This window comes from Leptonychotes weddellii, chromosome 9, assembly GCF_054177405.1.
Source record: "Leptonychotes weddellii isolate Sample4059 chromosome 9, ASM5417740v2, whole genome shotgun sequence".
Classification (NCBI taxonomy): domain Eukaryota; kingdom Metazoa; phylum Chordata; class Mammalia; order Carnivora; family Phocidae; genus Leptonychotes; species Leptonychotes weddellii.
The window spans coordinates 42,238,406-42,255,821 of NC_138377.1; the positions used below are offsets into that span (position 1 = coordinate 42,238,406).

At 37.2% G+C, this 17,416-nt stretch overlaps 1 protein-coding gene across 1 annotated transcript; it reads right to left on the reverse strand.

Annotated features, from left to right (window-relative positions):
- Nucleotides 1–138: 138 nt before the first annotated feature.
- Nucleotides 139–15,717, reverse strand: RTRAF (RNA transcription, translation and transport factor). The gene is made up of 8 exons (XM_081830518.1): nucleotides 15,544–15,717; nucleotides 13,922–14,046; nucleotides 11,523–11,622; nucleotides 6,384–6,470; nucleotides 5,395–5,483; nucleotides 2,885–2,953; nucleotides 582–630; nucleotides 139–466 (listed from the first exon to the last, which is right to left on the reverse strand). The coding sequence occupies exons 1-8, from the start codon at nucleotides 15,602–15,604 to the stop codon at nucleotides 312–314; spliced, it is 735 nt and encodes a 244-aa protein (XP_081686644.1). The 5' UTR covers nucleotides 15,605–15,717; the 3' UTR covers nucleotides 139–311.
- Nucleotides 15,718–17,416: the final 1,699 nt, after the last annotated feature.

Genomic DNA, 17,416 nt, shown 5'->3' on the forward strand with positions numbered 1-17,416 from the left:
TGTAACAATTCTCAAATTTTCTAGATTACTCCAATAAAATATTTTAAGTTTTCCTATGATTTGACTATCTGTATTGTCTCTGTAACAAAGCTCGGGGTCGGCATTATAGATACATAAACATAACAGTCAAAAAAAAAATCCACTTTCCTGAACTTTATTAAAGAAAAAGCAATGATGGTAAATCTCGAGAACAGAGTCAGTTTTCTAGGATTCTTCCCTTGAAAATGTGACATTTGATTTCCAAACACATGCCAGAGCGTACATGGTTCCCAATGGTACTAAGGAGGTGAGAAGCTGAAATCCTAAAATGTTCATCTTCCAACTTTCCCCAGTCTGTGGTCTGTCTTTGGATCAGCAATAATTGCCTGAACAGCTACTATGGCTTCATTAATTTTTGTCTGTAGCTCTCTGAGCTCTTCTATATGCAGCAATCGCAGAATTTGAGCAGCTTCATTAAGAACTGCATCTATTTTATAAGAAAACTGCATTAATCAGTATTCAAGACCATTTACTTGCCCATTTCTCCCCCAAATATTCACCTAGTCTCTAAAAATAGTTTGAATTCAAACAAAATCACTCACCTCCTGTGTCAAAACCAAGAATATGTTTGTCTAAAGCAACAGGCAAGCCCTTAAAAAAAAAAAAGACAAAATAAAACTTTATAGTTAAGATTCATGTTCTGTTCTCATCTATAACTGAACTAAGCTAGCTCTTGTTAGGCCTTTGAGCTGCAGTGGCAAGGGGGTGGAGAATTTTCTCTCTAGATTTGCCTTTTGATGAGTGCAAGAATGGCCCCTGAATGTAGTGGGAAGCTAGTTCCATCGCCCAGTCCCTCCTTTAAGACTAGGCATATAAAACAGTAGCTCCTTTGACGGCTATGCTCTGTTGCTGCTGCTACAGAAGGACGACGGAGCAGGGCTGCTCTATCCTCTTTCAGCTACAGCAAGCAGCAGAGTACAGGGCAATGGAATAGGATTATATTAAATTGTCTTTATACAAAATCTAAAATATCCATTACCTTTTTTTCAGCGCATGATTACCAGATTACCTATATATAATTTAACTTTCACTAAGAGTTCATTTGGAATTTACTTTAAAATCTAGGAAACTGAACGGATTCTAAAGCATTTAGTTAACCCGTCAGCAGCTCTCCAGAGGTACGCCAAAGATGGTGACCATGATGCCGAACTCTGGAGTTCACAGTAACAAGAACAGACAGTCTAAACACTCTGCTGATCATATACTGTATAAAATCTACACTTTCAATGTTACAAAATGCTAAGCTGTCACTACTTGATTCTTGCCTAATCTATTAACGCAAATCTACCTAGGCTCCAACTGCTTTCAAATAATACTACATTATGTAATGAAGAAATAAACGGGTATGTAAATTCAGCAAGCAAAACTAACAAGTAGAATTGCACTGAGTGGCTTTCTATGTCAGTCTTGTTTTCATTTTATTTGCCAACAGACCACCAAGGAACAGCTACCCCTAAAGATCGTGACCAAATGCTAATTATGGTTATAAACAGGAACACTAACTGTAAGAACTTCTCCTCTGTATTACTATATAGCATGGTATCTTGAGATGAACTAAACTTAAGACTTAGAGCACTGAAAATAAAATTTTACTTTGCAAACAAGAGCAAAAAGATCTGGCTATGCCCTTATTTACACTGCCTTCAAACCTAAGGCATAGTTTTGCTGAATGAATGAATGAATGATTTTATTATGCCAGAACAATTTACTGACTGTTCTACAGTGTGGGTGAAAGAAGCTGATCTTTAATCCAATTTCCAGTGGCCCGATTCATACATAATTAATAAGCAATAAGAGCCTTTAAAACAAACAGTGTCTTTCAGGGGGGACTACACTGCCCTGGCATTAATAACCTTTTCACACTGCTGGGCCCTGCTAAAGATGAGATCAGAGGACAAAAGACACTGGGGAATTAGGGGAGACAAAAAAAAGACCAGAATCAAGAATGTCCCTTGTGCCCAAGGCATTCACTGCAGTATCTATGCACAGCAAGAAGCGTTATCAGACACCTGCAGCTGCTGCTGCTAACCCCTGAGGACATTCTGAGAACTGTCCATACAGTCAGTGAGACTTTACGGAGTATTTGGATATCTAATGCACTTCATCTAAAATATCTCAGAATTAAGGGAAAAATAGTTACAGTGTATGGTTTCCTCAGCCTACAAAGTAGGCCTGAAAGAGGACAGGTACAGTCACCTGCACCCAGAAACTTACAGTCTAATATAGCCTCTACACCCCTACCCCTTCATGTGGGGTGGTCAACTAGCTCATGTAGGCCTTCACACAAAGACCTTTGTCCCCAACTACCGTAAGAGCACTTGGCTCTTCAATCAGACTGCCTGAGCTCAACCACTTACCAACTAGATGGCCTGAGGTAAGTTACTTTCTCATAAGTGATACTAGGAAATGTGAATAAAATGAGAACAGATTTCTCTGAAGAAACAAAAGAGAAAGGACAGGATTTAAGTCAAAAGAAGGAAATTAGTAAGAAAGACAATGTGTGTTCCGTTTTCCAGCAATGAGTCAAAATAACCCAGTAAATTTTACAAGGTAAATTCTCTTAAATAAACCACTGGGCACATGCAGTGGTTTGTGCTGGTAGACTGTGGATGTGCTATTGACAGCTGCTTGAAGGTATGAAGTGAGAAGTTTTTCACTCAAAAATGGCTGTAATTTGCTTAAGAACCAAATTCAATCCCACTGAAATAAGCTACCCTTTCTCCGGACAGTTCTAACAAAGAATGGTTATCTTAAGCAGATACATACAAAATTTAAACTCATGACAATACCAGAAGAAACTTTCATTAATAATTAATTTAAAATTTATTTAAAAAATAACGCATACCTCTTTCGTTTGATTTGCTTTAGCAACTGCATCCTGGGTCAGGCGCTCCTGGACCAAAATGCGAATTGCCTAAGAAACGCAAAAATAGTTTTTTGACTTTTTACTGGCTGTTCATCTTTTCTGCTCTGAGTCTAGAGAATAAGGATACCCAGTTTGATGAAGTCAGAATTACCTAGTTCATTAACAAAATTCACCAATAAATTAAAAACAAAACTGCTAATAGAATGAAAGTTTTCATTTTAATACTTTATAATGTGGAAAGATGCTCACAACAATTTAAAACATTTTTTGGAATAGGTAATTTATATGCATGAAAAAGTTTTTTAAACAAAGGATACGTGGTTTAAAAAAAAAAAAAAAAGTGTCTCCTTCCTACCCAAGCCTCAACCATCCCTCCAGACAATCACTGGAACCAGATTACTATGTATCCTTACAAGGATTCTATTATATTACAAACATGCTCAAGTATAAATACGCACACAGGCGCAAACTCTTGACACAAAGGGTAGCATAACATATACACTACCCTTAATTTTTTTTCACTTAATTATAGTAAAATGTTTTCAGATCTCTCATATGACACATTGTTTTTCTTCATCACCAAGGCATTTTATTATAGCAGATACAAGTGCATTCATGCACCTACACACACTCAAAAAATAAGATTTTTTAAATGGAATTTTAATTAGTGGATAACAATTGTAACTCAAGTGCAAAAACTTGAAAAATTATTACTAGAACAAGCCAAATGCTACATTTAAAAAGAACCAATAAACCAGTCTTTAATAGGAGTCACAAATTTATTAATCAGTTCAGTTGCCCAATAGTCAATATATATTGATTCTCACACGTGGCAAATCTATCAAGATGTTTTCCATGCTCTCATGGATTGTTTGAATGCTTCTTAAAATAACTCCAAACATGCAGCTTACAATTTTATAAAGCTTTTGATTATTGCTGATTTATACTTTTTCCCTTTGGGGTTTTAAAGTCTAACAGAAGTACCCCAAATATGCTAGTCTATTTGTCTTCTGACTCAGTTTATGATTAAAGGTGACATGACCACTGCCCAACTGTTCCAAAGCAATCTACATAACTGCCTGAGTAAGGAACAAGCCTTTGAAAGAGCTAAATTTCAATAAAAACAACTTTTTGTCTCTTTTTAAGAAGTTTTTATTTATTCATTTAAGTAATCTCTACACCCAACGTTGAGGCTCAAACTCATGACCCTGAGATCAAGAGTCACATGCTCTACCAACTCTCAACTTTTTGTCTCTTGGCATCCAGTCTGAGTTGAGAAAATTTGAGTTAACATGCAGATTCAGTATAGAGAATTATAATAATCTAGAAAGTTTTTCTCATGTTACAACTATCATTTAGAACATACAATTCTAAAAAGAGTAGAATAAGTTATGGCTAATCTCTGGTGGGTAGAATGGAATTTAACTCTTAAATTTACTGCAAAGTAGATTAAAATAATTTACATGTATAAGGTATAGCCAAATGCTCTTCAATTTCTCATAAAATCAATAATAATTTCTAAGTCTGGAATCTTAATTATCTTAAATACTACTCCCTTTCCCCCATCCTGGCCCACTGTACTATCACAATTACGTGACATAATCTTCTGAAGTAGAAGTATACTTTTCCTCTTAGAAATAAGAGATCTCGTTCAGATCATTGGGTTACCTGAAGTATAGGTATGAACTGAGTGGCCTATGTAGGATGGAGCACTAGGAAAACAAAAACATTCAGTCCTCAAAGAGATTTTGGGGCATATATTTTTTGCCAAATCCACCATGACTCATATGGCATTTTCTATTATCTTAGTGAATACAGATCACAAATCTTTAAAAGGATTGATTAAATATAAATAGGAAGATACAGGAAAAAGAATGGACCACATGGTCAGAGTGCCTAGATTAAAATCTGTCTCTCTCATTTTCTGTGTCATCTGGGACATTACCTATTCTCTTTAGGTCTCAATTTCTTCATGTTAAAATGAAAGGATATCAGCATCTACCTTCACTACCTCCAGGATTGCCGGGAGGACTGAATGAAATCATCTTTGCCAAGGACTGAGCAGAGTAGCAGGCACAAAGTAAACACGCTTTCATAATGGTTACTAGATAATCTAAAACAGATGAAATCATGAAATCTGCTTTAAGTCCCACACTCCTCCACATTTCAGTCATTTAGCCATATATCTACATATCAAACATAGGTAATTTTTAGAAAATGAGGTTTTTCTTCTACATACAGAGTTACTGTCAAGAATCAAGAATACGGGGGCGCCTGGGTGGCTCAGTTGGTTAAGCGACTGCCTTCGGCTCAGGTCATGATCCCGGAGTCCCGGGATCGAGTCCCACGTCAGGCTCCCTGCTCAGCAGGGAGTCTGCTTCTCCCTCTGACCCTCCTCCCTCTCATGCTCTCTGTCTCTCATTCTCTCTCTCGCAAATAAATAAAAATTCTTAAAAAAAAAAAAAAAGAATCAAGAATACGAAACTAACCTTAAGCATTACCAGGTAATCATCATGACGCTGAATCTGAAGAAGGTTAGCCAAAGCCATTACACCAGCCTTAAAATCAGGATTATTTACTATAAAAGATTGAAAATGGATACTTATAGCTCTGCAAGCATGTAATTACAGACATATATGTAAGCATATAAACTTACAAAAAAACATTTTTAATTTTCCTAACAAAAAAAAATCTCTGTTTTTAAAACTGCTGCTGCTAAGAGCAGTGTAGGGACACTGACAACTAGGTAAGCTGATCAGATCAATGGGTTCCCTACTGATAAGCCACACTGAACAAACCAACAAATGACTAAGTTAACTCACGGTAGGATTGTGCTGTAACTTTTCCTGCAAGGCACGTTTATGTAGCACTTTTAAGTAATATTTCTTCCCAACGCTATTAATTTTAAACTAGACCCCTTCAATGGACAATTTTCCCAAAACCTTTTCTCTAAGCAACAGCAGTCTGTCCAAGCAGCATATTAATTCATAAGGGTAAGCAGCTTATTAATTCATAAAAGTAACTTGTAAATTATTGGTCACAATGAATCTGTCACGAAACAGTAACTTAAATTATTATAATAGAATTAGAAACTTTATACTTTTAAAAAGAGAATACTTAAAGGCATCTGGAAGCAAAAATAATGAAAAGTTTTACCACTTGTGTCATGTCATTAGGTTAGAAAAAATATTTTATGCATTCAGGAAGGCAAACAATCACCACCATGATTAAATACAAATCAAAACCCCCAAATCAGTTATGAAGAGATCAAAGAACAGCATTCTAACAGATATTCAGCTATAAGAGGAGGGAGAAAACATCTTGTAAATGATAATAAAAAACAACAGAGATTAAAACATCAACATAAAGCACTCTTAATTTACTAAAACCAAAGAAACCCAGGTTTCCTCATTTTAGGAAATAAAGAACATTTAAGGGACCAAAAAAGTTGATTATTTTTATGCACTTACATACTTACCATCCAAGTTGATCAATGGCTCTGCATTTTTAGCTGCATTGTCAGCATTTTTTGTATTATCAGGTACCAAGTCCTTGTATTTTTCAGCTGTAAACAGAGGCAAAAATACAATCTGTACAACTGTACCTTAAGGTAAAATAAACATTGCTTATTTACTGAATTTACTTGAGCCAAACTGGTAAGACTAAGATAACTCATCCAAAGTTATTTTATGTTATTAAAAAATCCATCAGAAGACAATGTGACTGTAGCTTTCTGATTAAGCTAAAATGATTACTGAAATATCTATACAAATATCTCTTCATTATCATTTGTAAAAGTAAGACATTTCAACACCATCTAAGTTTGAGGAGAGAGGGTGTGCATTTACAGCTTGCTTAGAAACTTAGCAGGGGTAGAAGAGTGGGAGGAAGGTAGGTATAGGTTACATGAGATTCAACACAAATTCACTAAAAAGTTTCTTTCCAAATCTCTTGAATGCCATATATGGAATCCAAAAACCTTGCCTTCTAAAAAAATCAGCACTTCAAATACACCATCATACATAAACCTAAAATAATTCTATGGAGACCTGAAACTTAGAAGGCAGGTTTTATTACTTTTACTCGAGAAATACTTAACAATACCTAAAAAGACTTTACAAATGTTAAGTATTTAATAATAATTTATTAAAAGTAATGCCCAAAATGCCATCTTCGGTTACAGTGTTTCTGTGATTTGTAATGAAACAGGAGGGAAAATAAAAGCATTAAACTTTAAGTCAGACAGGGGTTAGCTTAAAGGAGTTCCCATTGGCCAAATCAGAACAGTGTAAACATCAAAATATACAACAACAAAAAAAACCATTATGCCCACTGAGTAAAATAAGAATACACATACCTACACTAATTTAAACAAACAAACATAAATTGGAGAGAAGGAAAAGTTCCTCTTCACATTAAAAAGCCAACAAATAAATGTAGAACGAATGATGAAATTAGAAAAACACATCTAACAACCATCATCAACATAATAATGGACTCAGGCAAGAATAATCAAATGGAAGCTAAAGGTAGAGGTAAACTTTGAGGAGCAAAAGCATACCGACATCATCTCAAAGTATCTCCCCACAAGATACATATTTATTACAGAGAGGAAAATATTAACTTTACAGTGGAGAAAACTTATCGAAGGGATCAGAACAACATGACCAGTAACAGGGCATATCACTAACTTAAAAGAACACATTACTTCTGTGTTATTCTTAACAAAAGTACAAACCTTGAATCTACTTATGAAGAAACATCAAACAAACCCAAACTGAGAGACATTCTACAAAATAAATGTCAACATGAAGAGGCACAAATAATGACTGAGTAAATGTTCCAGATGACAGGAGGCTAAAGAGATATAATAACTGAATGAAACACATGGTCCAGGATTGCTTTTGTTTTTTGCTTTTATAAAGAACATTATTGAGACAACTGGTGAAATGTGAATAATAGCTATATAGAACAGTTCTGAGTCAGTACTTTATTATAATTATGTGAGGCAGTGTCTTTTTTTTTTTTTTTTTGGAAATGTGCATTAAAGTATGTAAGGGGAAAAGAATCATTCACAACTTATCATATTGTTGAGAAAAAAATTACATATATGTGTATGTGTACATAGACAATAAGGCAAATGAAGTAAAATGTTAACATTTGCAAAATATGGAAATGTAAAAATTCTTTGTATTATTTTGCAACTTCTGTAAATCTGAAATTATGTCAAAGAAGTTAAAAGAAAACATTTAAGTTAGATTTTAATCACCTTAATTGACAAGCTAATGAAAGGATTAAAAAATGTTAAGGCACAGATAATAAAAATCCACAATGGTTTCATCAAATAATACAAAATTTAAATACCTTAAAAGTCAAGAAGAATGCAACATATTAATGTAAAAGAAAAGAACAACAGCACCTCCTATTGATAAGGGACAGTATTACTACTTTAAACCTTTTTCCAAAAAATTAAACAAAAACTTGTTTTCTAGTTTAAATTTTTAATACGCTTTTGATACTACTTACTTTTAAACTGTAATTCACCTAAAGTTTCAAATAAAAATCAATTACAATTTTTCAATATAAAAAAATTTACCATATTTCAGATACAAATTCAGTTTTTGTTTTTTTTCCCACTAAAAAAGATCATGCTATCACTGATAGATAAATGTACTTAAGAGCTACAGTCAACTGTAGGGACACACATTATATGGCATCTACTGTTCTCAGTACCTAGGTAACCTAAACTGCAGTATTATAAAAACGGGACAAGTGAAATAAAAGAAGGGTAAAACAGAAATAAACTGAGATGTGACAACAATTTTATTTGGGAATAGCTGAAAAACACTTTGGAAAAGCTGGAGAAAATTTTGTTGCAAAGTAACAGAGTTTCTGCCAACTCAGACCACAACAGATAAAGATTTTGCTAAAGACCCTAAAAATCAACTAATGCTACCAAGGCTTATGATTACATTTATTTATTAAAGGAAGAGAATCACGGTATTTTCTTTCTAAACTAAAATTGAAAGTAAAGAAAGCCTTAGAGCTTTCCTTAAGATTTCTGCCATGAGGCTTCTGAAATTTAAGTCTGAGGAACCAGCAAAACACACTGGTTAATGCTCCATATCAGTATACGTAAACATTCATACACTATATTCACCAAATATTTATTAAAGATGATAAGCACATCTACTGTGTCAGATACTGCGGCAGTAAAATCATGACTGGTCCCCTGCCTCCCCAACTCCCCCAGACCCAAGATGTCCATTATCCCAATTCCTGGAACCTACAATTATGTTACATTACATGGCAAAAGGAACTCCGCATATGTGATTAAATTAAGGACCTTGAAATGGGGGGGCTTATATCCAGGTGGGCTCAATATAATCACAGCATCCTTACAAGAGGCATGAAGATCAGAGTCAGAGAAGATGTGACAATGGAAGCAGAGTCCCGAGAGAGATTTGAAGATGCTATGCTATAAATCTGAAGATAAACGAGCCAGAGATAAGGAATGCAGGCAGCCTCTAGAAGGCAAAAAAGACAAAAGAAATGGATCTTCCCATAAGGCCTCCAAAAGGAACCAGCCCTGTGGGCAAACTGACTTTAGTCCAGTAGATGTTGGACTTCTGACCTCCAAAACTGTAAGATAATAAATTGTGTCTTAAGTCATCAATTTGTGGTAATTTGTTACAGCATCAATAAGAGAGAGAGGTACTACATAGGAAACAATGAGGCAAGTAAGACATATAAGCAAAACGGAAAGTGACAAATGACATAAAGAGTATACAAGGCACAGAGTTAAAACCTATGAAAGTTGAAAAAAATATTATTGTTGCTAGGTGGCATTTAAGCTGGATCTTACAAGGATGGATAGAATTTAGATGTGTAGAGATAGACTGACATGGCATAATGGCCAAGGAAAAGTGTAAGCAAAGAAATCTAGGGGGAGAAAAAAAGATGTGAACAGGAAACAGCACTCTTATAGTCTGGCTGGGATGTCAAGTATGTGAATCCTGGTTAGACACCAGTATTCAAAGGCCTTGAATACCAGGCCAAAGGACCTGGAGCTCCTTTTGTAGAAAAAGGGAAAGCAATGGTGTTTCTGAATATATAATAAGAGCTGTTCTTTGAAAGCAAAGCATAACATTTTAAAATATTTATGTTTCAAAAACTAAACCTGGTGGGCCATGAGGATGAAAATAGAGGATGACGCTAAGGGGAGATGAGTTTGAAAGATACTACAATAAACTCAGCAGAAAACGACAAGAGCCTGAACCAGGGTGATAGTAGTGGGAATAAAGAAGAAAAGGTACAATGGACATCGGAAAAGATGGATGGTGACAGAATGGGAGGAAAAAGGAGAAGGCAAAAAGGCTTCAAAAGAGGCGCTTGGATGGTTAAGCATCTGACTCTTGGGTTTTCTTTTTTTTAAAGATTTTACTTATTTATTTGACAGAGAGAGACACAGTGAGAGAGGAAACACAAGCAGGGGGAGTGGGAGAGGGAGAAGCAGGCTTCCTGCCAAGCAGGAGCCCGATGTAGGGCTCCATCCCAGGACCCTGGGATCATGACCTGAGCCGAAGGCAGACACTTAACGACTGAGCCACTCTTGGGTTTCAGCTCAGGTCATGATCTCATGGGTCCTGAGACTAAGCTGCCTCGGGCTCCACACTCAGCAGGGAGTCTGCTTGAGGTTCCTTCCCTCTGTCCCTCCCCCAACCCCCGACTTTGTGTGCACACATGCATGCCCTCTATAAAATAAATAAACCTTAAAAAAAAAAAAAAAAAAGGCCTCAAAAGCAGAAGACGAAAAGGACTGGAAGTGACAGCCCCATAGAAGAGAACATAAAACTCAGAGGATATAGGTAAGATAATTGGATTTGCATTTAGACATTGGCAGGTCTTTCAAAATCAAATGGTCTAATGAGAGGAAACATAAGTTTACTGGATTTTTTTTTTTTTTTTTACTACAGGTACTAATTTTTTTTTTTTTACTGGTACTAATATTTAAGTTTCCAATAATATAAGTATCTACAATAAAACAACACGAAACATAAATAAGAAACATATTTTGGCCTATAGTACCTACTGGCATTAGATGTATGTTTCAGTCTCTGGTGAAATTACCTGCTGCAACCAACACTCTGAAATCCTATCAATTCTGGGGCTCTAACAATTTAACCCAGAAGGCTAAGGTACAGACTGAAAGATACCAAATTTACCAACGTAATGTTACTTTGTGAGAAGACAATTAACCAGGAGACACCATTCTCAAATTATAAAAGAAAAATCTAAATACCAATGAAAAACAGTTGCTTTTCATGTTTTATGATAAAAGACTATAATTTTTGAAAAGAAAACTCTTTCCTAGACAATTTGGGAGTTACTGGGGGGGGGGTGAGAGCTGGACACAGAAGGATAGTTACAAAAGTAAACTTTTTAATAGATGCTAAAAAGGGAAATGAGGCTATATAAAACTTATTTACAACGAACCCAAGGTAAAACAATGTAAGACAAAGAAACTCAAACTGGTAAATTCCCTACATTTTAACACTCCTTTTGCCCCGCCTTTCCTCTCCCTCTCTTTAAAACACACATTCCCCACAAAACATACCATTATCTCCATATTCAAGTCTAACAGCTAAACCAAGAAGCCAGTCAATTGCTTCTTGTCGATCTTGAATCTTGAAAGGACAGTTTACATCTTTGAGATACTGTGAAGAAAAAAAATATCTAGTTTCACTATTACTATAACATCAGAGAATGAAAAAAATGGTAGAGCTGAAAGAGATCTTAGTTTGGAGCTCTAAGAATATAAACAACATTTACATTACTAAACTGTTGACACAATTATATAATCCAAAGGAAGGAAACATTTAAATGTACCACTTAAAGAAAAAATGTATTTCCATCATGCTTTTGGAAATTTTTACTTTTGCAGATTCCAGGTAGGGTGCCACTGTTCTAAAACAACTTCCTTATTTTACAGATGAGGAAAAAAGGCCTAGATAGTATAACACTTGCCAACATTTACACAACTTAGATCTGGGACTTGAACCTAAAACTTTCTGATTTCAGGTCTGAAAACACATGGAACAATTAAAAAAAAAAAAAACCTTTAAAAAGAAGAATATACAAATAAACCAATTATTATCTAAACCTTAGCTTTCATATTACGGAAATGCCACTGAATAGAGTAAACCATGTGACATACATGTAGAATGTAACCAAGCATTTTAGATGATTGCCAGAAGCTGTATATCCAAGTGACCACTGTCCTTCAAATGGGTCTCTTAGGAGCTTAAAATCTCATTCCAGGAACAATGCTATTAGTCAAAACTTCTGCAACTCCCCTTTGGAAATCCTTTTGGGCCTAATTAATAAATCAGTACTTTTAGCTGTAACTCATTTTCTAACCAAAAATTTTATACCCCTGCTTTAAAGAAAACACCTCATTCACAAGATTTGGTCATGATGCAAAAAACAAATCTACCTTCAAAGTATAAAAAATTACCAATATTAAAGATATTCAAAATATGTCTCATGATCTAAAAGTAATTCCAAAAGTTATGAATATGCTTTAAACAATGACATTATCATTCCAAAGAGACCAACTTGAAAGATAATGTCTGTCTGGATTGTTTAAGTTATCCTACTCTACTGTCATCACTTCTAGGTGTTTTTCATTAGAAAATTTTTTATATTCTTCAAATACCCTTCTGTGAAACTATGTGTTGTCTTGTTACATGAATGGGTCATGAGATGTGATATAAACAAATATAAAATCCTAACAACATATTTCCAAGTCTTAAACATATCAAAAATTTCAAAACAAACAAACAAACAAGAAAAACTTTTTAAGTGCAAAAGAAAATAACCCAGTAGTAGCAATAATGGTAGTACAGGCAGGGGAAATAATAAAGCACATAGCACTTGCTATGGGCCAAGCATAGCTATGTATCACTCATTAACAATACATGCCACTGCTCTGACATAGGAACCACTGTTATCCCATTTATTGATGACAACACTGAGACACAGAAAGCTTAATAAAACTTGCCTGTGGTCATAGAGCTAGTGTGTAACTTACACAATTCCCTAATTTATAAACTCTCTGATTCTAAAGAGAAAGTACCTGATCACTTTACAGCAAATAAAAAATTTAGTCACTTTTCATATTTTTAAAGGAAAATATCTTACTCTTCAAAGTAATATAGCTGATTAAAATGTTTAATGTAAATAATGATGCTGGAAAATGTGATCTTTACTCTACTTTGAAAACAATTCCCTTTTCTGCAAAAATGTTACCACAATTACACTAAGTCAACAGGAAAATTAGCCCAGCCACAAAAATAAGATATATACACAGACCTTTTCAGGATTACTTATATTGTGCACAACAATGGACATCTGTGTACGTTAAACAGAACCACAAACAAGAAATAATCTTAGTGTTCAAGCATGTCAGTGTCTTCCTTTAACAAAGTAAGTGTGTTATAGCTACCTTTTGGTCTAAAGAAAAAGTCTGATTTTGGCCACCTTTACCATTTATAGAATACATGTCACCGTTTATTTAAGAAATCTCAGTGTTTTCAGACAAAACTTTCTAACACTGAAACCTTGTAAAAGGTAACATGATTTGCTTTAAAAACAAATAAAAAAAATAAATCCCTGAAATCTAGCTTTTCTAACACCGATCATTATTATTTTTACTTATTTTAAAAGAAATTAATTAATTAATTAATTATTTAACAGCGAGAGAGGAAACACAAGCGGGGGGGGGGGAGGGGCGGGGGGGAGCGGGAGAGGGAGAAGCAGGCTTCCTGAGGAGCAGGGAGCCCGATGCGGAGCTCGATCCCAGGACCCTGGGATCACGACCTGGGCTGATGGCAGACGCTTAATGACTGAGCCACCCAGGCGCCCCAGAACAAAGTAATTTTAAGCTTAACTGTCATCACATAATTTTTAGAAAAGCTCTCTGTACTACTTTTATTTAACCTTCTAATTCATTACCTTTTCAAAGAACTTGGGCCAGTCACTGCTGTGGATGTTTCTTAAATTACCTCTGTCTTCAATCTTGTAGTGTCTGATTTTCTGGTCTTCAAGCCAAACAATAAAGTTTCTAAATTCTGTTTCATCTGCAACAAAAATATCTCATAAGTCACTAGAAGCACTCGATAAAAACACTTTCTTCTTACAAATAAAAGGTCTCATGGATTTTTTTAAAAACTCAAATAGTAAATTAACTGAGCTGCTTGAAGTAGGAGTTGAAAGTGCAGGTTTTGGATGAACAGATTAACAAGTTCTGTTCAAATTCTGGCCTGCATTCATATTCTAGCTACAGACACTCAGTGGTTGTGTGGATTTGGGCTTATCACCTTATATTTATGTGCCTCAGTTTGAGTTACAAAATGAGCGTAATAATAGGACTTACCTCTTGGGGTTGTTATGAAAATAAAGATAAAAACAGTGTCTGGCACATAGTTTTGCTATTTAAGTGTTGGTTATTATTCCAGTTATTTTGAGGGGGGAGAATGAGGGAGGACTGGGCAAAGTAAAATTTATAGCAAAGTAATAGTAAAGTACAAGAAACTAAATGACAACACAGAAGAACAGAAGATACCATTGTCATTTACTGTCCTAAGTGCATACATTAGAAAAGTTCATTCATTTCATTTAATCCTCCCACAGCTTTCTGAGGAAGGTAATATCCCCAATTTACACATGAGAAAACTGAAGTCCAAAGATTCAAATCTAGATCGAAGCTCTGTTACCACTGATCCTTTTTTTTCCTTCTACAGGAGATCAACAAAACACCCTTATACTGCTCAGAAATCATTTTCAATTTCAAATTCAGGCTTCCATGATGAAGTCTTGAGAATTATACAATGGTCTTAGTACCCTGAGTTGTATGGGATCACTTTCAAACTTACTAGTCTACCACAGGCCAAACACTCTGGAAGAAATGAGTAGTGGTGGGTAGTAACTGAATAACATGGGTAGCAATGTTAATGCATTTTAAAATTTTAATGCTGGGAAATCCCAAATACCTTTCCATTTACAATTCAACCGCCCTGATCACCTATTAACTTTTCTGCACGACCCCACAAGCCTGTTACTGTGCGTGCTTACCCCAAAACTGTCGGTCCTGGACTTAACTGTGCACTCTCTTGATTTCAAACTGCTGGGTGGGCTCCGACTGCACCCACACCCCCAGTCACCCCTTAGTTCCTGGCGGGCAGTGAACTAGTCTTCAAGTTACTCAGCACATTCCTCAGATTTCAGCAATGTGCTTAAAATATCGCCCAATTACCCGGGGAACGATGGAGTGAAGAGCTAAGTGAGAAAGCGAATACCCTCTCGTGTGCTGAAGGTGTGGGTGGGGGGTAGAGGCTGGAGTTTAGCAAGTGCACAAAGTGGCAATGCCCAGGCAGGAGTGGGTGAGGGGGCTCCGAAGCCAAGCACGGGCGGCGGAAAACAGGTGCTTGGCGGCCGAGAAGAGAGGGGCCAGGGGACCCCCGGGGGGCGGAAACAAGGCCGCGGAGGGTCCCGGTGGGAAGCCCAGGTGGGGGCGTTGAGGGAGCGGCCGCCGGCGGGGTCACAGCTGCGCGGCCGGCCTGGGGCCGCCGCCTCACCTTTGCAGTTGAAGCCAGCCGGGTTGTGGTAGTCGAGGGCCGTCAGCTTGCGTCGGAACATGGTCCCCGCGTCTCGCTCTGGTCCCCCGGGCTTCGGCCGGGAGAGGACAGGCGAGGAGGAGCGGGCGGCACAGGCACCGGCGACGCGGCGAAAAGGCGGGCAGGCGCCGGGACGCTCCGAAATGACGGCGGCCCTCGCCAATCGGGGCTTAGGAACGGCGGAGCCGGCGAATGCCCACCAATCGCGGCTCCGGCTGGGGAGGCGGGGCCACGTCGGGGCACGTCGACGCTCAAATAAACTTTATTGTCAGCTTCCTGGTTGTACAAAAGGCAGAAAGCGGCTGGGAAGCCAGTTATCTCGTTTTCCGAGCCAAGTTTCCTCTTGTTTTGCTTGTCTTCTTGATAGGGCAGGCAGAGAATAGTAAATGTAGAATTTCTATTAGCCATTCCTCTCATTGGGCCATAGAAGTACTGTTTAGTATTTTTAATGTGTTCGTTCATTCATTCATTTATTATATGCCTCCCACATAATAGGTGCTTTTTTAAAAAAAGATTATTTATTTGAGAGAGCGCGCGTGCGAGAGAGCCATGAGCGAGCATGAGCAGGGGAGAGGGGGAAGCAGACTCCCCACTGAGCAGGGAATCCCACTCTTGACTGGATCCCAGGACCCTGGGATCATGACCTGAGGTGAAGGCAGCTGTTTAACCAACTGAGCCACCCAGGTGCCCAATAGGTGCTCTTGTTACACTGCTAATTCAAAGACTTTTAGCAAGGTCCCTTTCAGACTAGTTGGGAGACACCCACAAGTAAACATACAACTGTAACACTGTGTGATCATTCCAGACATCACCACCAGCTGCAGAATCTCTGACGCCAGAAACTGGGAGCCATCCTTTACTACCTCTCACCCCCTGTCATAGCATCCCATAGATCATCCATTCCTGCTGTTCTCTCATGTCTCATATCCCTCACCTCCTCCCAGCCCACTGTTGCTACCTCAAATCAGGCCTTCATCATTTTTGCTTACTCCAATGATCAGATTTCTTAGGGTCAGTCTTGCCTTCTCCAATCCGTTCCCTCCCACTCTCTACAGCAACCATAGTGCCTTTCTAAAACAAAGATCTATTTATAATTTTTTAATGGTTAGTATCTTTGGGTGATTCCTTGTTGCCTTTTGGAAATAGTCAAAACTCACTGTATTTAAGACTGATCGAGTCCCTGTTTTCAGACATGGGTGAGACAGCAGTGAGCAAGACAGACCAGGCCCCCACTTTCATCACATTTAAAAGGCCACCGAGGGAAGACAAACAATAAAGAAATAAATAAGTATGAACTATGGCTTGAAGATGGCCAGGAGTTCACCAGGCAGTCAAAGGGTAATGTGTTTTGAGGGAGGCAAATGTACAAAGGCAAGGAGTGAGCAGCAGCATGGTCCAGAGGGGCTAGAGCTTATGGGATCTGGAAGGTAGGAGAGAATGACAGCTGATATGACAGTGGGCAGAGACGGGGGCCTGATCAAGAAAAGCCTTGCATGCCATGAAAAGAGGAGCTACTGAAGTTCTTGGCGGTAAGCCAATTCTATATGTTCCATTTCATTCAACAGATTATTATTAAATACTGTATTAGCACTTGTGGGGCATAAAATATTTTCAGGAAGTTTAATAGCAAAGATAGATACATAAAAAAATACTTATAATCTAGAGTTAGAAAGTAATAATTTATAGGAAATGCAAAGTGTGCTGTTAGATCAAAATACAGGTATCCCCCGCTATCCCAAAGTAGAGCGTTCCTATGAAAACTTTCATAAGCTATAAATGGTGTAAGCTAAGAAGCAATTACCATTAATTTATATGGAAAAAAAATTGTAAGTGT

What these genes read in the sequence shown, in the direction of transcription:
- RTRAF (XM_081830518.1), bottom strand. Translation starts at nt 15,604, where the DNA reads ATGTTCCGACGCAAGCTGACGGCCCTCGACTACCACAACCCGGCTGGC. An exon ending in GCCATTGATCAACTTGGATG is followed by an intron (nt 5,484 to 6,383) that starts GTAAGTATGTAA and finishes AATCTTTTATAG; the next exon opens with TAAATAATCCTGATTTTAAG. An exon ending in AAGCAAATCAAACGAAAGAG is followed by an intron (nt 631 to 2,884) that starts GTATGCGTTATT and finishes TTTTTTTTTAAG; the next exon opens with GGCTTGCCTGTTGCTTTAGA.